The 20,503-nt window shown below is 38.0% G+C and overlaps 1 protein-coding gene across 10 annotated transcripts in view; it reads right to left on the bottom strand.

Annotated features, from left to right (window-relative positions):
- The window catches only part of TASP1 (taspase 1), a 295,328-nt gene that overhangs the window by 187,586 nt on the left and 87,239 nt on the right, over positions 1-20,503 (bottom strand). For all 10 annotated transcript variants that reach the window (XR_003524673.2, XM_027622321.2, XM_027622326.2 and 7 more), the window contains one exon: positions 7,813-7,919. Coding sequence is in view for 9 of the 10 variants with exons in the window: in XM_027622321.2 (XP_027478122.1) it covers positions 7,813-7,919 (107 nt within the window). In the remaining variant the exon portion in view is untranslated. The remainder of the gene's footprint in view (positions 1-7,812; positions 7,920-20,503) is intronic.

The following is a 20,503-nucleotide window of genomic DNA, read 5'->3' as shown; positions in this document are numbered from 1 at the left end:
ATTTCTCTATACATTATAGTATATAATAGTATAGTACTATAGTATAGTATAGTTACTGTACCATACATACAGTAAAAGAGTTTTTAATGTTCTGACAAAAATGTTTAAAGGTCAAGGAACAAGTGTAATTTTTTGTCATTAAGATCCCTTTGCACATTTCCAGCTTGCACATTTTTATGGTCCAGCACTATCATGCAAAGTATGGACTGTCTATATACCATAAGGGAAAGAACAATTACTATTTTTATATTATATATACAGCACTATAGTTAAACAGTAAATGTTTCATTCTCCAGCATGTCTTCCCTCTAAGTCATGAAAAATAAACAAGGTTGAAACAGATGCCACTTACCAAGAAAAGACAATTTCTAAGAATTTATATTCCTCGTGTTTTAATATTATATCTTAAAATCTATATATCCTGAAAAGTCAAGATAAAATGTGTTTTTATTTGGTTTATGTGTAGATTAGCTTCTTAACCCAGTATCCGTTTATAGTAATAAGGGGCATGTCAATTGTGGGGAAGGAAATAATAAAGCCCTTACACTATATTCTATAAATTGCCTACCTAACAACCACTCTTCTCCCCCTCCTTTGACAACAAAACCACTATTTTGTTTGGGAAGACAAAGTGTCCAGGAGCAAGCCATGAGCTATATAAGACAGTCATTAGGATAACCCACTGAACTTTCTAAGCTCTCTTACAGCCAAGAAAAGCCAAGTGACTGAATTGTGCCCCTTCTCCACTACTCCCCAAAATATAACTAAGGGGAAGTCTATAGGGAGACTCTGGAAAACTCACATCCCAGATTTAAAAAGTAACCAATACATCTGGCAATAGTCTCCCCACACCTATCATCTCGCTTCTTCTCACCTTGAATGCAGATGTGACATCTAAAATTGTAGGAGCCATATTACATCCATAAGGTAAAAGGCATGAGAGAAAGGCCCAAGAGAATCCCAGATATGTTGGCTCTAGCATCATTGGAAACCTAAGCTAACGCCAACAACCAACCATCTCCAAACTTTTTATTACATGGCAATAGGCCAGGGAGAAGGAAGACAAATATGCATATCCTAACCACAATCAGGTTTTCTATTGTTTGCCGCCAAAAACATTCCATGGGTTAACTAACTATTCTTATTTTAAACTAAGTCAAATGTAAATGTAAATGATCAAAGACTGAGAAAAATCAAATCACTACAATTTAGTGAGATAGCAAGCTATTAAATATTTCTCTTGCTTTAATTTTTATTTCTTAGTATTGTGGCAATGTCGGTACAATCAATTACTTTTTTAAAGAATAACAAGAAATATCAATGCAACAAAAATTTCTAATTGATTTATTTTAGGGATTAAAAATACTGACTTACTCTATCATATACTCTTCAAGATAATGTTTATCTCCTTCAACACTGAGTAACAAAAAATATCAACATTAGGAAAGTTACCAAACACACTATTCTTTTTATTATATTTATATACCCAACTCATAGGTTATATTGTATAGCTGGAACAAACAGTAGTCCTGGGCCTCAATCGATGCTGGCTACCCAAAACTATGCTGAAGCTACACATAGGATAAGGAGAAATAAACTAAATACATGCTGATTTAGAAAATAGCTATTTGTCCTTTCCTGTCATATCTCTAAAAAATTACTACACTTCTCTTAAAAATTATAATTTTCTGCCCCACTGGCTCATTATCTGGGGGTCTTTTCTTTCTGTGAGCATGTTTTATTATCTTTACTATTGAGATAAGGCCTACCAAGGTTATGCAGCATTAATCTATAAAACAAAGCCTCTGGCCAGCATCTTTCTTTAATGACAGGGGCTTGGGTCCCCATTATTTTTTGTAGGCCAGTGTCAAACACAGAGCTTTGTATGTATTAAAGCTCATATATTCTGAATATTAAAAATATTTTCCTGTCAGAAAGGGGAACCTCCTACACTGTTGGTGGGAATGCAAGCTGGTGCAGACACTGGAAAATAGTATGGAGGTTCCTCAAAAAGCTGAAACTAGAGCTACCCTACAACCCAGCAATTGCACTGCTGGGTATTTACCCCAAAGATACAAATGTAGTGATTTGAAGGGGTACATGCACCCCAATGTTTATAGCAACAATGTCCACAATAGCCAAACTATGGAAAGAGCCCAGCTGTCCATCGACATGAATGCATAAAGAAGATGTGATATATATGTGTGTGTGTGTGTGTGTGTGTGTGTGTGTGTGTGTGTGTGTGTGTGTGTGTGTGTGTATATATAAAATGGAGTATTATGCAGCCATCAAAAAATGAAATCTTGCCATTTGCAACGATGTGGACTGAACTAGAGGGTATTATGCTAAGTGAAATAAGTCAATCAGAGAAAGACAGTTATCATACGATCTCACTGATATGTGGAATTTGAGAAACAAGGCAGAGGATCATAGGGGAAGAGAGGAAAAAATGAAACAAGACAAAACCAGAGAGGGAGACAAACCATAAGAGACTCAATCTCAGGAAACAAACTGAGGGTTGCTGGAGTGGTGGGGGTAGGAGGGATGGGGTGGCTGGATGATGGACATTGGGGAGGGTATGTGTTGTGGTGAGTGCTGTGTATTGTGTAAGACGGATGAATCACAGACCTGTACCCCTGAAACAAATAATACATTATATGTTAATAATAATATAAAATAAAAAATAATTTTCCTGTCCTTTAAGATATCTAAAATACTCCACACAGGGTAATTAATTTGGGCAGCAGTTTTCTTTACCTTCCTCCCTCCTTTCCTTTTTTTTTTTTTTTTTAAGATTTTATTTATTTATTTCACAGAGAGATAACGGGAGTAGGAACACAAGCGGGGGGAGTGGAAGAGGAAGAAGCAGGCTTCCCACTGAGCAGGGAGCCTGACGCGGGGCTCGATCCCAGGACCCTGGAACCATGACCTGAGCCAAAGGCAGACGCTTAATGACTGAGCCACCCAGGCGCCTCCCCCCTTCCTTTTTCTTCTTCTTGGCTAAGTGACTTTAAGGATGAAGGTCACTGTGGCAAAGACTATTGTGTCTGATTAAGTCAATGATAGCCACAAAGCACTTGAACATCTATTATCACTTTTGTTCCCCATGAGACTATCACAATTTTCATTTAAAGATAAGAAAACTGAGCCTTCGGGCACCTGGCTGGCTCAGTCAGTTAAGCATCTGCCTTCGGCTCAGATCATGATCCCAGAGTCCCAAGACTGAGTCCCGCATCATGCACCCCACTGAGCGGGGAGCCCACTTCTCCCTCTGACCCTCCGCCCTCTGTGCTTTCTCTCTCTCTCTCTCTCTCTCTCTCAAATAAATAAAATCTTAAAAAGGAAGAAGGAAAGGGAAAGGGAAAGGAAAGGAAAGGAAAACTGAGCCTTTGTATGTTAAATTACTCATTGAATTCACAGACCATAACTGACAATGGTAGAGTCTCTTGACCTCAGATCTCTCTCTCTTACCACGCCATGGCAAAACTTCTCAAGAGTTATCTTCACCCTTGTTCTCCTTGACTAACCCCTGCCACACTGGTCCACAATCCACTACGTCACAGAAACTGTCCTTATCTAGGCCCACAGTCTCCGGTTGCTAAATCCAATGATCAGTCCTCTGTCCTCTTAGCAGCACTCCACCCAGGTGATGAACTGCTCCTCGCTTGGCTTCCTAGACACTCTCCTGGTGATACAACTGTCTCACTCACTGCATCTTCTTTCTCCTTTTGCTGGGTTTTCCTCTTCCCAACTTGTACATGTTGAACCGGTCCAGGGTCCAATTTTCAGACCCCTATCTTCTCTCACTCCTAAGTGAGCTCATCTAGCCACATGTATTTATGTTCCTTTTGATGCCAATAATTTCCAAGTGGGACTCTCCCTTCTGATCTGTCCATAAGCTTCAGATGCATATAACCCAACTCCACAGTTAATCTTTCCTCCTGCTATACCAAGCTTTTTATTGAAAGATCCTCCTAACCAGTATGGTGAGTGGTTGGTTAAATTTTTGTAAAGTTGAATATTCTCTGGGTAAAGTGGAGAATCATTTAAAAACAAAGTACACATAACTTAAACATTTTCTTTTTATTTAAAACACAAAGATTCATTCATTAGCCAATCTTTTTATATAAGACCAAAGCCTTTTCTTTGAATGCAGGCCCACAACTAAATGTTCTGTATCATCTTTCTTACATAAACTAAAATACACTGAATTGTCCTGTGATTTCAAGTTTCGTTTTATCTAAAATAGAACAAGAACATAAAGACACTAACAACACACCCAGAATGCTTTTAGATTTTTATGATTTTTCTCAATCTTTTACAGCTGGCTTGCCTATACTTAATTCTATGGCAATTTTTTAAGAACCAACTCTATTTTTTCAAGTTAGTTCTCAAACAACAGTCTTCATTTTCAAACCCACAACTCTCTTTTTAAACTCAGTATTCATCAGTTTATGTGACACTTAATGAATTATGTAATTACAATAATAATTACAATGATAATAACAAGTATAATGGGGCTTTTGGTGGCACATAATTCAACTGAAAGGAGCAGAGGAGCATGGTACACTAAATGATGGTCTATTAGCTTTAGGGTGTTTAGTGTGCTGTTGGCATCAGGTAATGTGTCTTAAGGCGAAAATGGAAAGTATTGGTTAATCTGAGTCCATTAAAGGAAAATGGGCCAAATTTCCACTTCCTACCTCTATCACCATGAAGCCATGCCTCCTCCAGGCCTCCTCACCTCAGTAAATGGCACTACTCAGTCCCTGAAGCTAAAACCTTTCATTCTTCTCTCTTCTTTGCCAATACCTAAGGCAGCAATGCTGCCTGTCTTTCTAGGAACTTTCAAAAGATATCCCTGATATATTCACTTCTCTCCAATTTCATCCCTATCAGTCCACGTTGTCACCATCTCCCAACTGTAATAACTTCCTAACTAGTCTCACTTCTCTTCTTGCCCCCACCCTCGATCCATACAACACAAAACAGCCCAAGAGAACTCTGTAAAATGTGAATAAGACAGCATCACTTCTCTACTTTTAATTCTTCAATGGCTACTCATTATTCACGAAATAAAACAGAAACTCCTTGCCATATCTACCAGATCCTAATGGAACCAGCACCTAGCTACCTCTCCAGCCACATTTCATACCATTCTCCCCTTGCACTCTGCGTTAGGCACACTGATGGCTCTTCTCCATCCCTCCAATATGCCAACTCCCCACCAGGGCCATTGCACATGCAGTTCATTCTGCCTGGAATGAGTTCTACTGACTCTTCATAAAACGCACATCTTATTTTTCAAATATTATGTCCTCAGAGAGACCTGTTTTGATCACTAACTAAAGGAGTCTTCCTTTGGGGCTCTTTTGTGTCTCTCACATCCAAATTACTCTGTATCACATCATTTTATGGGGAGTTTCTTCCTTCCTAACAGTTACCAAACATGGTAACTAGCTTACTTAATTATATACTTCTATATTTGTTTCTATCCACTAAAATGTGAAGTTTCATTATTGCACAAATTTCCTCCACCTTGTTCACTACTGCTTTTCTTACTATCCAGCTCCATACCAAGAGTAACTGCTTAATAAATATTTTCTGAAGAAAAAAATGGGTCTTCTGAATAAGACTCGCTAAATATATTCCCTATGAGATCAACTGGTATTTCTCTGCATAAAAATCCTAAACTCATGTCTAAAAAAAAAAAAATCTGTATAAGAATGTTCACAGCAGGGGCACCTGGGTGGCTCAGTCGTTAAGCGTCTGCCTTCAGCTCAGGTCACGATCCCAGGGGCCTGGGACCAAGCCCTGGGTTGGGCTCCTTGCTCAGCGGGGAGCCTACTTCTCCCTCTCCCGCTACCTACTGCTCCCCCTGCTTGTGCTCTCTCTCTCTCTCTCTCTCTGTCAAATAAATAAATAAATAAATAATCTTAAAAAAAAAAAAAGACCGTTCAGAGCAACTTTATTCACAATAGTTAAAATCAAACCAAATGCCCATCAAAAGGAGAATGGAAAAACAAATTATAGTATATTCATACTAGGGAATATTAATTACTCAGTACATAAAAAAGAATGAGCCGGTGATAAGTGTCTCAAAAGCACTTTGTGAAATCAACCAAACAGAAAAGAGTAACTTCTGTATGATTTCAACTATATAAAGTTTAAGAACAGTACAAAACATCTATGGTGAGAAAAATCAGAGCAGCAGTTGCCTGTAGAAGGTAGAGACTGGTTGGAAGGAAGCACAAAAAGAACTGGAAATGTTCTACATCTTGACAGGTGTGAGGGTTACATGGGTATACACATTTATAAAAATGATTAAATTACTCACTGCCATGCAAACTGTATCACAGTTTTTTAAAAGGTCAAAAGTCTTACATTTGCTCACTCAGATATCACATGGGATAAAGAAACCTAAGAAATGGAACCACACTACTATCCATTTTCACCAAGACCTACTTACTAATTTGTTCACTCACCTCCTAATCTCCTACTCTTTTCTGGCAGAAAAATGAAAAGATTTGGACCAAAATGTTTGATTAATTGTTCCCTGTAGCAACATACTGGGAAAATATATATCACTATGAAAGATAACTTATGCATTTATATAGAGTAAATAATATAAAACTGTGACAGAAAGCATAAACCAATATATGAGCAATTATAAAAGGAATAACCAATAAAGAACATTAATGAGATGTCAAAGTAGGGCGCCTGGGTGGCTCAGTTGGTTAAGCAACTGCCTTCGGCTCAGGTCATGGTCCTAGAGTCCCGGGATCGAGTCCCACATCGGGCTCCCTGCTCAGCAGGGAGTCTGTTTCTCCCTCTGACCCTCTTCCGTCTCATGCTATCTCTCATTCTCAATCTCTCAAATAAATAAAATCTTAAAAAAAAAAATGAGATGTCAAAGTACATCAAATGCCTGTGATGTGAGACACCCATCATGAATTGTGTGATAACAAACCCTCAAGCTATGGGCTGAGCAAGAATGTTGTGGCTTTCAGCTTCTTTCTACCCCTCAAAACACCTAAGAAATGGGACACAAAGACTCATGATGGTACACTAATGTGCAAAATGCAAACAAAGAATGCAAAAGACTAAAAAACAGAGACATGTAATTAGAATGTAAAAATATCTACATGAATCCAATATATACATTTCCTTATAACACACTCTACTCTCTAATCAGCCATGTTAAGAATCACTATCTAGAACTGCAAGAACCAAAACAGTAGTCATGGGCCACATGTAGCTACTGAGCACTTAAAATGTGGCAAGAGCATATGAGAAACTGAATTTTTAATTTTACTAAATGTTAACTATTTTAATTTTAAAACATATTCAATTACTAGAAAGTTTAAAGTATGTTTAGAATAACCTGTTATGTAGACCTACTTTTTCAACTGTTAATTTTATGAAATTTAAGTACAAACCAAATATTTCTAATGAAAACTTAGTGCCATAACTGAGATGTGTTGTAAGTATAAAATACACACTGGTTTTAAAGACTTAATAAAAAAAAAAAAAGAAAGAAAAAAGAAAACAGCTCACTAATAATTTTTTCACTGGTTAAATTTTTGAAGGGACATTTTGGATTCACTGGTTTACATAAAATAATCATTAAAATTAATTTCACCTGTTTCTTCCTACTTTTTTTTAAATGTAGCTACTAGAAAACTTAAAAGTACATATGTGGCATGCATTGTATTTCTACTGGAAAGTACTATTCTAAAGCTTATATGTCTAAATGCAGATATAGATATCATTATGATACATTAATGATTAACATTTCAAACACCTCCTGACCTTTTCACTTGATTGTCTTCTTTTCTTTAGTTGAATGAAATCTGTTTCCACCCTTTCTGCCAGCTCTAGTTTCCTCTTGTTTCTTTTAAATGCAGCTAAACTGAATCCTATAAAAGAAACATTAAAAGTAACATTTGAGAAATATTAAGGCAATGAGGTAATGAGATATCCTGAAGAGCCTTCCTTAAGAATGTTGAATAAAGGGTTAAAAAAGTTTTTCCAATGTACACTGAGGTGGTAGGAGAATAAGAGAAATAACCTAAGGTTAAAGAAGTAAGAAAAAGGGGCGCCTGGGTGGCTCAGTTGGTTAAGCGACTGCCTTCGGCTCAGGTCATGATCCTGGAGTCCCGGGATCGAGTCCCACATCGGGCTCCCTGCTCGGCAGGGAGTCTGCTTCTCCCTCTGACTCTCTTCCCTCTCGTGCTCTCTATCTCTCATTCTCTCTCTCTCAAATAAATAAATAAAATCTTTAAAAAAAAAAAAAAAAAAGAAGTAAGAAAAAGGTTAAATCCAGATAGGCAAATGAGTCCTGAAGGTAGATGGTACCCAGAGGTATCTGCTAATGCATGCTACTGCCAACTTTGGTTTTGAAGGTCTCTGTGCATAAAGGACAAGGAATGAAATCTGGGGACAATACAACATGAGAAAATATATTAGAGATTTTCCCACAAAAAAAAGTAAGGTATCTCAAGGAATAACATGCCCAGTGAAAGGGAAAACTAGAAAAGGCCACTCAGTACAAAGAAACAGGAAACTTGCAAGTCTCAGCTATGGCTATAAATGTAAAGGAAGAAAACACTCACTAGAAAATTCATGAACAAAAACTATGTTCAGACAAGTTTAAGGGAGAATTCTTATTATCTGTGTGGTCTGAAAACACACACACACACACACACACACACACACACACACACACACACACACACACACGATCTTGGTGTTGCAGAGCTTCCAAAACCCATCAAAAAACAAATGCGAATACTCCGTAGAAAAACACATGTTAACTTACCAGACCTCAGAGAACTCCCACATTCCAATTAACATGAGCCCATAGTTTAAAAAACAAACAAAAAAAGATTTACAAAATACATGAGAAATGAACCACCAAAAATAACAGACTAAAAGCCAGCCAAATATAAGAAAGCATACCATGACCTACAAAGGCCTCAAATAATGGAATAATCAGATATAGAATAAAAAACGTATTTATGCTCAAAGAAATTAAGAAAAGAGATATTGAAAATATAATTAAGGGACAAAAAATGATAAAATGACCAGGCCGACTTAAAGAAGAACAAAATGGAGCTTCTAAAAATAAGAAATATAATAATTAAAAATTTTAAACTTGACATATAGATTTCAACAGCCTACTAGATTCAGCTGATAAAAGAGAAATTATAAACTAGAATATAATGCTAAAGAGATTATCAAAGTTTTCTGATAATGGCAGACTAAATTATTCAGAGTAATTCTCCTACTTAATTTACTAAAAATGTTCGATAAAATATGAAGAAACACCACCTTAAAAACATTAAAACCTTATAAAAAGTCCCAAGCTAAATTCCGGGGTAAACTGAGGACTAATGCTGTTATTACTGTACTGTGAGCATTTGCCAACACTAGTACACAGGAGTTTGGTTAAATGGCATCAAAGAGAGACGTAAGTCAAGCCCAGAGCCTATCAGAGGTGAGAGTTTCATAAGAGACACTTCCCACAATAAGCTGGGGATTGAAAGGGCTAATGCTCTCACAGTGGAGCTGATTCAGAACTATGCAAGTCCTCTCTTACCTCCCACCCCAACTCCAAGTACATTCAAGACTGCCTTGGATCAAGGCGGAGAAAAGAATAAGGAGGAGGAAGAGGACAGGGATAAGAGGACTTAGAAAGAAAAAAACTACCACTGAGAAGTCTGGAGTTGACTGAAGCCCTTGCACAGAGATTTGCAAACATGTAGTCTGGGTGGGTCAGGGAATGTTAAGCTTTGAACTAAGTTTAAGTAGATTCTGATTAATGGTGTGTAAAATAATAGAAAATATATATATTGTTCTCTGCCCTTAGTTCCTGGGAAAGATCTCTTAAAACCCTATAAGAGCACTAGGACCATTTTTTGTTCTAATATTTGGTCTTTGACCCCAGTTTCTCACAGAGCTTCTAAATCCCTTGGCATTTCTTGGGTGATATGAATGTCTTTTGTTTTAATGAGGTAACTCTCTTAGTGCGCTCCTAGATAGCATCAGGATGAAGACTGATCACCAGAAAGACTACACCATAATTAAAAGCTTGAAACTTCCACCCCATCCCCATCCTCTGGGAAGTAGGGAAGTACTGGCAATTGAGTTAAAGACTGAGTATGCCTACATGATGAAACCTCCATAAAAATTCCAAAAGTACAAGGTTTGGGGAGCTTCCAGGTAGCTAAACATACATGTCAGGAGGATGATACAAGTTAATCGAACCCAAGGATGGGGTCATGGGAACCTCTGATTCATAGCCAGTTGGTCAGAACTACAAGTGACAAGCTAGACTTCCAATTGGTATCTAAAGAGGAAGTGGTAGATTTATGAGACTCAGCCCTAACCTGTGTGGTCTACACTAACTCCAGCTGTAATCAGAATAGAACCGAACCGTAGGACACCCAGATGTCGTTGAAGAATTGCTTGGTGTAGAAGCCCACACATCTGGTGTCAAAAGTGGTGCAGAGAGGTTTGGGGTTTTTTTGGGGGGGGGAGGGTTTGAGAGAGAGAGAGAGCACGAGTGGGGGGCAGGGGAAAAGGGAGAAGCAAACTCCCCACTGAGCAGGGAGCCTGACATGGGGCTCGAACCCAAGACCCTGAGATGATGACCTGACCCGAAGTCAGATACTTAACCAACTGAGCCACTGAAGTGCCCCAATGTACAGAGTTCTGAATATGATAGTAGTATGAAAGTAAAAGAGAGAGGAGTGTTTTTCCTATAAACAGTGCACACACAACTGGCAAAAATAAATGCAAAAAATAATATCTAGAGAAAAATGCCTTCATCCTAGCCCATAGTGAAACTACACAAATAATCATTCAAGGGCAATGAAAAGCACATAGTCAAAAATAATCAGGCACCAAAAAAATGGGGCACCATAAACGAGAACATACAGGAAAAAATTCCAATTTGGATCTCTGATACCAGAATTATCAGGCACAAATATAAAACAAGTACACCTCTAATGATTAAAAAAGATAAAAGAACATGAAAAACATCTACAGATTATACTATAAACTAAAAGAAAGCAAAGACTATTAAAAAAACAAAACAAAACAAAAACAGAACTTCTAGAAATGAAAAGATAAATAACCAAAACTAAGATCTCAATGTACATGTTTGGTAGCTGATAGGATACAGAAAAAAAGAGCTAGTGAATTAGAAGACTGATTGAAAAAAAGTTACCCAGAAAGCAGCTAAAAGAGATTAAATGGAACTAGAGGTATTATGATAAGCAAAATGAGTCGATCAGAGAAAGACAATTATTATATGTTCTCACTCATATGCAGAATTTAAGAAAAAAGGCAGAGGATCATAGGGGAAGAGAGGAAAAATGAAACAAAATGAAACCAGAAAGGGAGAAAAACCATAAGAGACTCTTAAACTTAGGAAACAAATTGAGGATTTCTTGAGGGGAAAGGGGAAGTGGGTTGGAGATGGGATGGCTGGGTGATGGACACTGGGAAGGGTATGTGTTGTGAATCCTGGATATTGTGTAAGACTGATGAATCACAGAACTGTACCCCTGAAACAAATAATACATTATATGTTAATTTAAATAAATAATTAAAAAATAAAAGATATAAAATGATACAAAACACAGAAGAAATATTAATAGGGTAGATAATGTAAGAAGGCCTAATGTTATGTTTAATCAGGATTTCAGAAGATGAAAGTAAAATAATGGGATAAAGGTAATGTTTTAAAAAACTGCATAAGAGGGATGCCTGGGTGGCTCAGTTGGTTAAGCCTCTACCTTTGGCTCAGGTCATGATCCCAGAGTCCTGGGATCAAGTCCCACAACAGACTCCTTGCTCGGCAGGGAGCCTGCTTCTCCCTCTGCCTGCCACTACCCCCTGCTTGTGCTCTCTCTCTCTCCCTCTCGCTCTCTCTCAAATAAATAAAAATCTTTAATAAAATAAAATTAAACAAAAAATAAAAAATAAAATAATAAAAATTAAAAATGGAATAAGAATTTTTCCAAAATTATAAAAGCCAGTAATTGGGAGGAGGAGCAAGATAGTGGAGGAGTAGGAGATCTAAATTTCGTCTGGTCCCAGGAATTCAGCTAGATAGGTATCAAACCATTCAGAACACCTACAAACTCAACAGGAGATGGAAGAAAAGAATAGCAGCAACTCTCTGAACAGAAAAGCGACCACTTTCTGGAAGGTAGGACATGCACAGAAGTGAATGCGAGGCAATATTTGGGAAGACAGATGGGGGGCAGGGGGGAGCCGGCTACTAGCAAGTGACAGAGCAAGGGAGCACAACATTGAAACTTCTAAAAGTCTGCTCCACTGAGGGACATTGCTCCAGTGGCTAAGCGGGGGATGGAACCCACACTGGGACAGTGTGGTCTCAAGACTCTCAGGGTCACAGAAAGACCAGGGGTGCCTGAGTACAGCAGACGTCCCAAGTATCAGAGCAGGGAAGCCGGCTGGAGGAGTGGGCTCGCAGCTCGGGGTTGCCAAAAATAGTGATCTGCGGCACAGTCGGGCCACTGCTCTTCCAGGAGGGACCCAACAAGCAGCAAACCAGGGGAGACTCCCCTTCCTCCCCCAGGAGTGCACTGAAGGAATGTACTGGGTTTGGAGACTCCACACAGGGTCGTGTGCCAGAGATAGAAATGCTCGGTCACAGGCCGGGTGAGCACGGAGTGCAGCCGGAGACCAGGGAGACAGGAGTGACTGACTGCTTTTCTCTGGGGGCTCACTGAGGACTGGGGCACCAAGTTCTCTGCTCCACCATGGCGGAGATTAGGAGGCCGCCATTTTCACCCTAATCCTGCAAAGCTGTAGGGAAAGCTTGAAGGGAACAAAAGGTCCCGAGAGCAAACCCAAGATTACTTAGCCCCGACCCTTGCGAGGGCAGTGTGATTCGGCCTCAGGCAGACATTTGAGAATCACTACCACAGGACCCTCCCCCAGAAGATCAGCAGGAACAGCCAGACAAGACCAAGTTTACCGATCAATGAGAACAGCAGAACTCCAGCACTAGGGGAATACAGCACATATAATTCATGACTGTTTTTCCCCATGATACTTTAGTCTTTCAAAGTTACTTTCTTAAAATTTTTCTCTTTTTCTATTTTTATTAATTTTTCCTTTTCCCTTTTTCAAGCAACATCTTATCAATCCCGTTTTTTAAACTCTTTATTTTTCATTTTTAGAGTCATACTCTATCCCTACATTATACCCAACCTTATTTTTAGTACATATATAAGTTCTCCTATGTTTAAAATTTTGGGATACAGTTTCTTCTAACAGACCAAAACATATCCTAAATCTCTAGTGTATGGCTTTATTCTAGTCTCCTGCCTGATCACATTCTCTCCCTTTTTTTTTTTTCAACCAACTTCTTATCAATTCCTTTTATAAAATCTTTTATAATTTTCATCTTTACACTCATAGTCCATCCCTTTATCATATTTATACTTATTTTTGTGTATATATATATATGTAAGTTTTTCTTTCTTTAAAATTTTGGGAGGCACTTTCCTCTAACAGAACAAAATACGCCCACAATCTAGTGTGTGGCATTGATCCATTCACCAGTCTGATCATATCTGATTATATTGTTTTATTTTCTTTCTTTCCCTTCCCTGTCTCCCCCCACCCCCATTTCAGTCGCTTCTGATTTGTTTAGTGTGTATTTTTCTGGGGTCGTTGTTACCCTGTTAGCATTTTATTCTCTCACTCATCTATTTTCCCCTGGACAAAATGACAAGATGGAAAAACTCACCTCGAAAGAAAAGAACAAGAGGCAGTACCAACTGGAAGGGACCTAATCAGTATGGACATTAGTAACATGTGGGAACTAGGGTTCAGAATGATGATTATAAAGATACTAGCTGGACTCGAAAAAACCATGGAAGATACTAGAGAAACTCTGAAGAAATAAAAGAACTAAAATCTAACCAAGTTGAAATCAAAAAGGCTATTAATGAGATGCAATAAAAAATGGAGGCTCTAACTGCTAGGATAAATGAGGCAGAAGAAAGAATTAGTGATAAAGAAGACCAAATGATGGAGAATAAAAAAGCTGAGAAAAAGAGAGATAAACAACTACTGGATCACCAGGGCAGAATTCGAGAGATAACTGACAGCATAAGATGAAACAATATTAAAATAATCGGGATCCCAGAAGAAGAGAGAGGGGGGCAGAAAGTATATTGGAACAAATTACAACAGAAAACTTCCCTAATTGGGAAAGGAAACAGGCATCAAAATCCAGGAGGCACAGAGAACTCCTCACAAAATCAATAAAAATAGGTCAACACCCCGACATCTAATAGTAAAACTTACAAGTCTCAGAGAAAATCCTGAAAGCAGCTCGGGACAAGAGATCTGTAACCTACAATGGTAGAAACATTAGATTGGCAACAGACCTATCCACAGAGACATGGCTGGCCAGAAAGGACTGGCAAGTTATATTCAGGGCACTAAACAAGAAAAATATGCAGCAAAGAATACTATATCCAGCTAGGCTGTCATTGAAAATAGGAGAGATAAAAAGCTTCTAGGAAAAACAAAAACTAAAAGAATTTGCAAACACAAAACCAGCCCTACAAGAAATAGGGGTCCTATAAACAAAGACAGAGCCTAAAAGTAACATAGACCAGAAAGGAATACATACAACATACAGGAACAGTCACCTGACAGGCAATACAATAGCACTAAACTCATACCTTTCAATAGTTACCCTGAATGTAAATTGGCTAAATGCCCCAATCAAAAGACACAGGCTATCAGATTGGATAAAAAAACAAGACACATCGATATGCTGTCTGCAAGAGACTCATTTTAGATGCAAAAACACCCTCAGATTGAAAGTAAGTGGGTGGAAAACCATTTACCATGCTAATGAACATCAAAAGAAAGCTGTCGTGGCAATCCTAACATCACACAATTAGATTTTAAAACAAAGACTAAAATAAGAGATGAGGAAGGGCACTATATGATTCTTAAAGGGTCTATCCAACAAGAAGATCTAACAACTGTAAATATCTATGCCCCTAACATGGGAGCAGCCAATTATATAAGCCAATTAATAACAAAAGCAAAGAAACACACTGACAACAATATAAAATAGTGGGGGACTTTAACACCCCCCTCACTGAAATGGACAGATCATCTAAGCAAAGATCAACAAGGAAATAATGACTTAAATGACACACTGGACCAAATGGACTTCACAAATATATTCAGAACATTCCATCCCAAAGCAACAGAATATACATTCTTCTCTAATGCCCATGGAACATTCTCCAGAATAGATCACATCCTGGGTCACAAATAAGGTCTCAACTGCTACCAAAACACTGGGATCATTCCCTGCATATTTTCAGACCACAATGCTTTGAAACTAGAACTCAATCACAAGAGGAAAGTCGGAAAGAACTCAAATACATGGAGGCTAAAGAGCATCCTACTAAAGAATGAATGGGTCAACCAGGAAATTAAAGAAGAATTTAAAAAAATTCATGGAAACCAATGAAATGAAAACACAACTGTTCAAAATCTTTGGAATGCAGCAAAGGCGGTCCTAAGAGGAAAGTATATAGCAAGACAAGCCTTTCTCAAGAAAGAAGAAAGGTTTCAAATACACAACTTAACCCTACACCTAAAGGAGCTGGAGAAAGAACAGCCAATAAAGACTAAACCTAGGAGGAAAAAAGAAATAATAAAGATCAGAGCAGAAATCAGTGAAATAGAAACCAAAAGAACAGTAGAACAGATCAACGAAACTAGGAGCTAGTTCTTTGAAAGAATTAACAAGATTGATAAACCCCTGGCCAGAGTCATCAAAAAGAAAAGAGAAAGGACCCAAATCAACAAAATCGTGAACGAAAGAGGAGAGATCACAACCAACACCAAAGAAATACAAACAATTATAAGAACATATTATGAGCAACTCTATGCCAGCAAATTAGATAACCTGGAAGAAATGGGTGCATTCCTAGAGATGTATCAACTACCAAAATTGAACCAGGAAGAAATAGAAAACCTGAACAGACCTATAGCCACTAAGGAAATTGAAGCAGTCATCAAAAATCTCCCAAGAAACAAAAGCCCAGGGCCAGATGGCTTCCCAGGGGAATTCTATCAGACATTTAAAGAAGAATTAATACCTATTCTCCTGAAACTGTTCCAAAAAATAGAAATGGAAGGAAAACTTCCAAACTCGTTTTATGAGGACACCATTACCTTGATCCCAAAACCAGACAAAGACCCCATCAAAAAGGAGAACTAAAGACCAATATCCCTGATGAACATGGATGCAAAAATTCTCACCAAAATACTAGCCAATAGGATCCAAAGTACATTAAAAGAATTATTCACCACAACCAAGTGGGACTTATCCTTGGGCTGCAAGGTTGGTTCAACATCTACAAATCAATCAATGTGATACAATACATTAATAAAAGAAAGAAGAACCATATGATCCTCTCCAAAGATGCAGAAAAAGCACTTGACAAAGTACAGCATCCTTTCTTGATTAAAACTCTTCATAGTGCAGGGATAGAGGGTACATACCTCAATATCATAAAAGTCATCTATGAAAAACCCACAGCGAATATCATCCTCAATGGGGAAAAACTGAGAGCTTTCCCCCTAACGTCAGGAACACGGCAGGGATGTCCACTATCACCACTGCTATTCAGCATAATACTAGAAGTCCTAGCCACAGCAATCAGACAACAAAAAGAAATCAAAGGCATCTGAATCGGCAAAGAAGTTAAACTCTCACTGTTTGCAGACGCTATGAAAATTTCTGTGGAAAACCCAGAAGACTCCACCACAAAACTGCTAGAACTCATACAGGAATTCAGTAAAGTGGCAGGATATAAAATCAATGCACAGAAATCAGTGGCATTTCTATACACCAAGACAGAAGAAAGAGAAATTAAGGAGTCGATCCGTTTACAATTGCACTCAAAACCATAAGATACCTAGGAATAAATCTAACCAAAGAGGCAAAAAATGTGTACTCAGAAACTACAGAATACTCATGAAAAAATTCAGGAAGACACAAAGAAATGGAAAAAGTTCCATGCTCATGGATTGGAAGAACAAATATTGTGAAAATGTCAATTTTACCGAGAGCAATCTACACATTCAATGCAATCCCAATCAAAATACCCTCAACTTTTTTCATAGAAATGGAACAAATAATCCTAAAATTTGTATAGAACCAGAAAAGACCCTAAATAGCCAGAGGAATGTTGAAAAAGAAAAGTAAAGCTGGTGGCATCACAATTCCAGACTCAAGCTCTATTACAAAGTTGTAATGATCAAGACAGTATGGTACTGGCACAAAAACAGACACATAGATCAATGGAATAGAATAGAGAGCCCAGAAGTGGACCCTCAACTCTATGGTCAACTCATCTTCAACAAAGCAGGAAAGAATGTCCAATGGAAAAAGGACAGTCTCTTCAACAAATGGTGCTGGGAAAATTGCACAGCCACACGCAGAATAATGAAACTGCACCATTTCCTTACACCACACACAAAAATAGACTCCAAGTGGTTGAAAGACGTAAATGTGAGACAGGAGTCCATCAAAATCCTAAAGGAGAACACAGACAGCAACCTCTTCAACCTCAGCCACAGCCACTTCTTCCTAGAAACATTGCCAAAGGCAAGGGAACAAGGGCAAAAAGGAACTGATAAACTACTGGGACTTCATCAAGATAAAAAGCTTTGCACAGCAAAGGAAGCAGTCCACAAAACCAAAAGACAACCGACAGAATGGGAGAAGATATTTGCAAATGACATATCAGATGAAAGGCTAGTATCCAAAATCTATAAAGAACTTATCAAACTCAACACCCAAAGAACAAATAATCCAATCAAGAAATGGGCAGAAGACATGAACAGACATTTTTCCAAAGAAGACATCCAAATGGCCACAGACACATGAAAAAGTGCTCAACATCGCTCAGCATCAGGGAAATCCAAATCAAAACCTCAATGAGATACCACCTCACACCAAATGGCTAAAATTAACAAGTCAGGAAACGACAAATGTTGGTGAGGATGTGGAGAAAGGGGAACCCTCCTACACTGTTGGTGGGAATGCAAGCTGGTGCAGCCCCTCTGAAAAACATTATGGAGGTTCCTCAAAATTTGAAAATAGAGCTACTGTATGACCCAGCAATTGCACTACTGGGTATTTACCCCAAAGATACAAATGTAGGGATCTCAAGGGGTACATGCACCACAATGTTTATAGCAGCAATGTCCACAACAGGCAAACTATGGAAAGAGCAAAGATGTCCATCAACAGATGAATGGATAAAGAAGATGTGGTCTATATATACAATGGAATATTATGCAGCCATCAAAAGGAATGAAATCTTGCCATTTGCAACAATGTGGATGGAACTGGAGGGTATTATGCTGAGTGAAATAAGTCAATCAGAGAAAGACATGTATCATATGACCTCACTGATATGAGGAATTCTTAATCTCAGGAAACAAACTGAGGGTTGCTGGAGTGGTGGGGATGGAAGGGGTGGAGTGGCTGGGTGATAGACACTGGGGAAGGTATGTGCTATGGTGAGTGCTGTGAATTGTATAAGACTGATGAATCACATATCTGTACCTCTGAAACAAATAATACATTATATGTTAAAAAAAAAAGACAGTAGGAAGGGACAAATGAAGGGGGGGAATCAGATGGGGAGACGAACCATGAGAGACTATGGACTCTGAGAAACAAACTGAGGGTTTTAGAGGGGAGGGGTTGGGCAGATCAGTTAGCCCAGTGATGGGTATTAAGGAAGGCACGTACTGAATGGAGCACTCGGTGTTATACACAAACAATGAATCATGGAACACTACATCAAAAACTAATGATGTAATGTATGGTGAGTAACATAACATAACAAAAAAAGTTTAAGAAAATAAATAAAAGCCACTAATCTACCAATAATAATTCTAAGCAATATCCATAAATTAAATTAAAATCATAAAAGTTCATAACAAGATACATTAAGTAAAAAAGAGTAAGAACAGTGACATAGAAAAGTCTAAAAATAGCAAGAGAAAACAGGTTACCTTCAATTAAGTGGCAGTTAAAATGACAGCAGGCTTTTCAACAGCAAAAAATTGAAGCCTAAGACAGTAGACTAATTACCAGTAGCTGAAAAGAAATATCTGCTGATTCAGAACACTATATTCAGTGTAAATATCCTTCAAAAATGAAGGCAAAATAAAAATAGTTTTAGGGGTGCCTCAGTGGCTCAGTTGGTTGAACGTCTGCCTTCGGCTCAGGTCATGATCTCAGGGTCCTGGGATCGAGCCCCGCATCGGACTCCCTGCTGAGCAGGGAGGCTGCTTCTCCCTCTCTGCCTGCCACTCTGCCTACTTGTGTTCTCTCTCTCTGTCAAATAAAAAAATAAAATCTTTTAAAAAAATAAAAATAGCTTTATATAAACAAGAATGAGCAAATTCATCGCCAACAAGACCTGTACTAATGAAAATACTAATGTGTGTTCTTCAGAAACAGAGAAAATAATACAAAGTGGAAGCAGAAAAGAAAAAAAAGTGGAGGGAACTAAATGCAAAGGAAAAAGTAAATAGGCAAACCTAAATGAAAATTGACTGTTATAAAATAATAATGCCTCCCACTGTTTTAAATACATACTGAGTTTTGAAATTTAAACACAAAAGCTGGGAAGATGTTAAATGTAGTTCATTCAAGTATTATACAGTCCTTGCACTGTCTGAGAAGTGGTAAAAGTACTATTTTCTAATAGACTTTCATTAAGTCAATATGTATGTTGAAATTTCTAGTTTAATTCAAAGAGAATGGTAAAACAAGGCAATACAGGGGCGTCTGGCTGGCCCAGTCAGGTAAGCATTTGACTCTTGATTTTGACTCAGGTCATGATCCCAAGGTTGTAAGATCAAGCCCCATGTCAGGCTCCATGTTAGGTGTATAGCCTCCTTGAGATTCTCTCTCCCTCTCCCTCTGCCCCTCCCCTCGCACTCTCTCTCTCTCTCTCTTTCTCTGGGAGAAAAAAAAAAAGGTAATACAAACATACTAATAAAAAAGAAAATATAATGATAGAAAATAATACTAAAGAAGGCAAGAAATGAGATATAGAAGGAGGCACAGACCATGTGGGACAAATAAGAAACAAAGAGTAAAAGAGTAGATTCAAATCCAAATATATGAGTAATTGAATTAAATGTAAATGGACTAAATGCAAAAATTAAAATACAAAGATCACCCCCCAAAAAATTATATATATATATATATATATATATATATATATGATGCTTCTAAGAGACACATCTTAAATATAAGCACACAAAGATTGAAAACAAAAAGAAGAAGATATACATGCAAACACTAACCAAAGGAAGCAGTTATTCTTTTATTTATTTATTTTTTTTTAGAGATATAGAGTGCAAATGGAGGGGAGGGGCAGAGGGAGGG

This window comes from Zalophus californianus, chromosome 8 (assembly GCF_009762305.2).
Source record: "Zalophus californianus isolate mZalCal1 chromosome 8, mZalCal1.pri.v2, whole genome shotgun sequence".
Lineage (NCBI taxonomy): Eukaryota > Metazoa > Chordata > Mammalia > Carnivora > Otariidae > Zalophus > Zalophus californianus.
The sequence above is the reverse complement of the archived record's forward strand: the minus strand, read 5'-3'. Positions and strand labels throughout refer to the sequence as shown.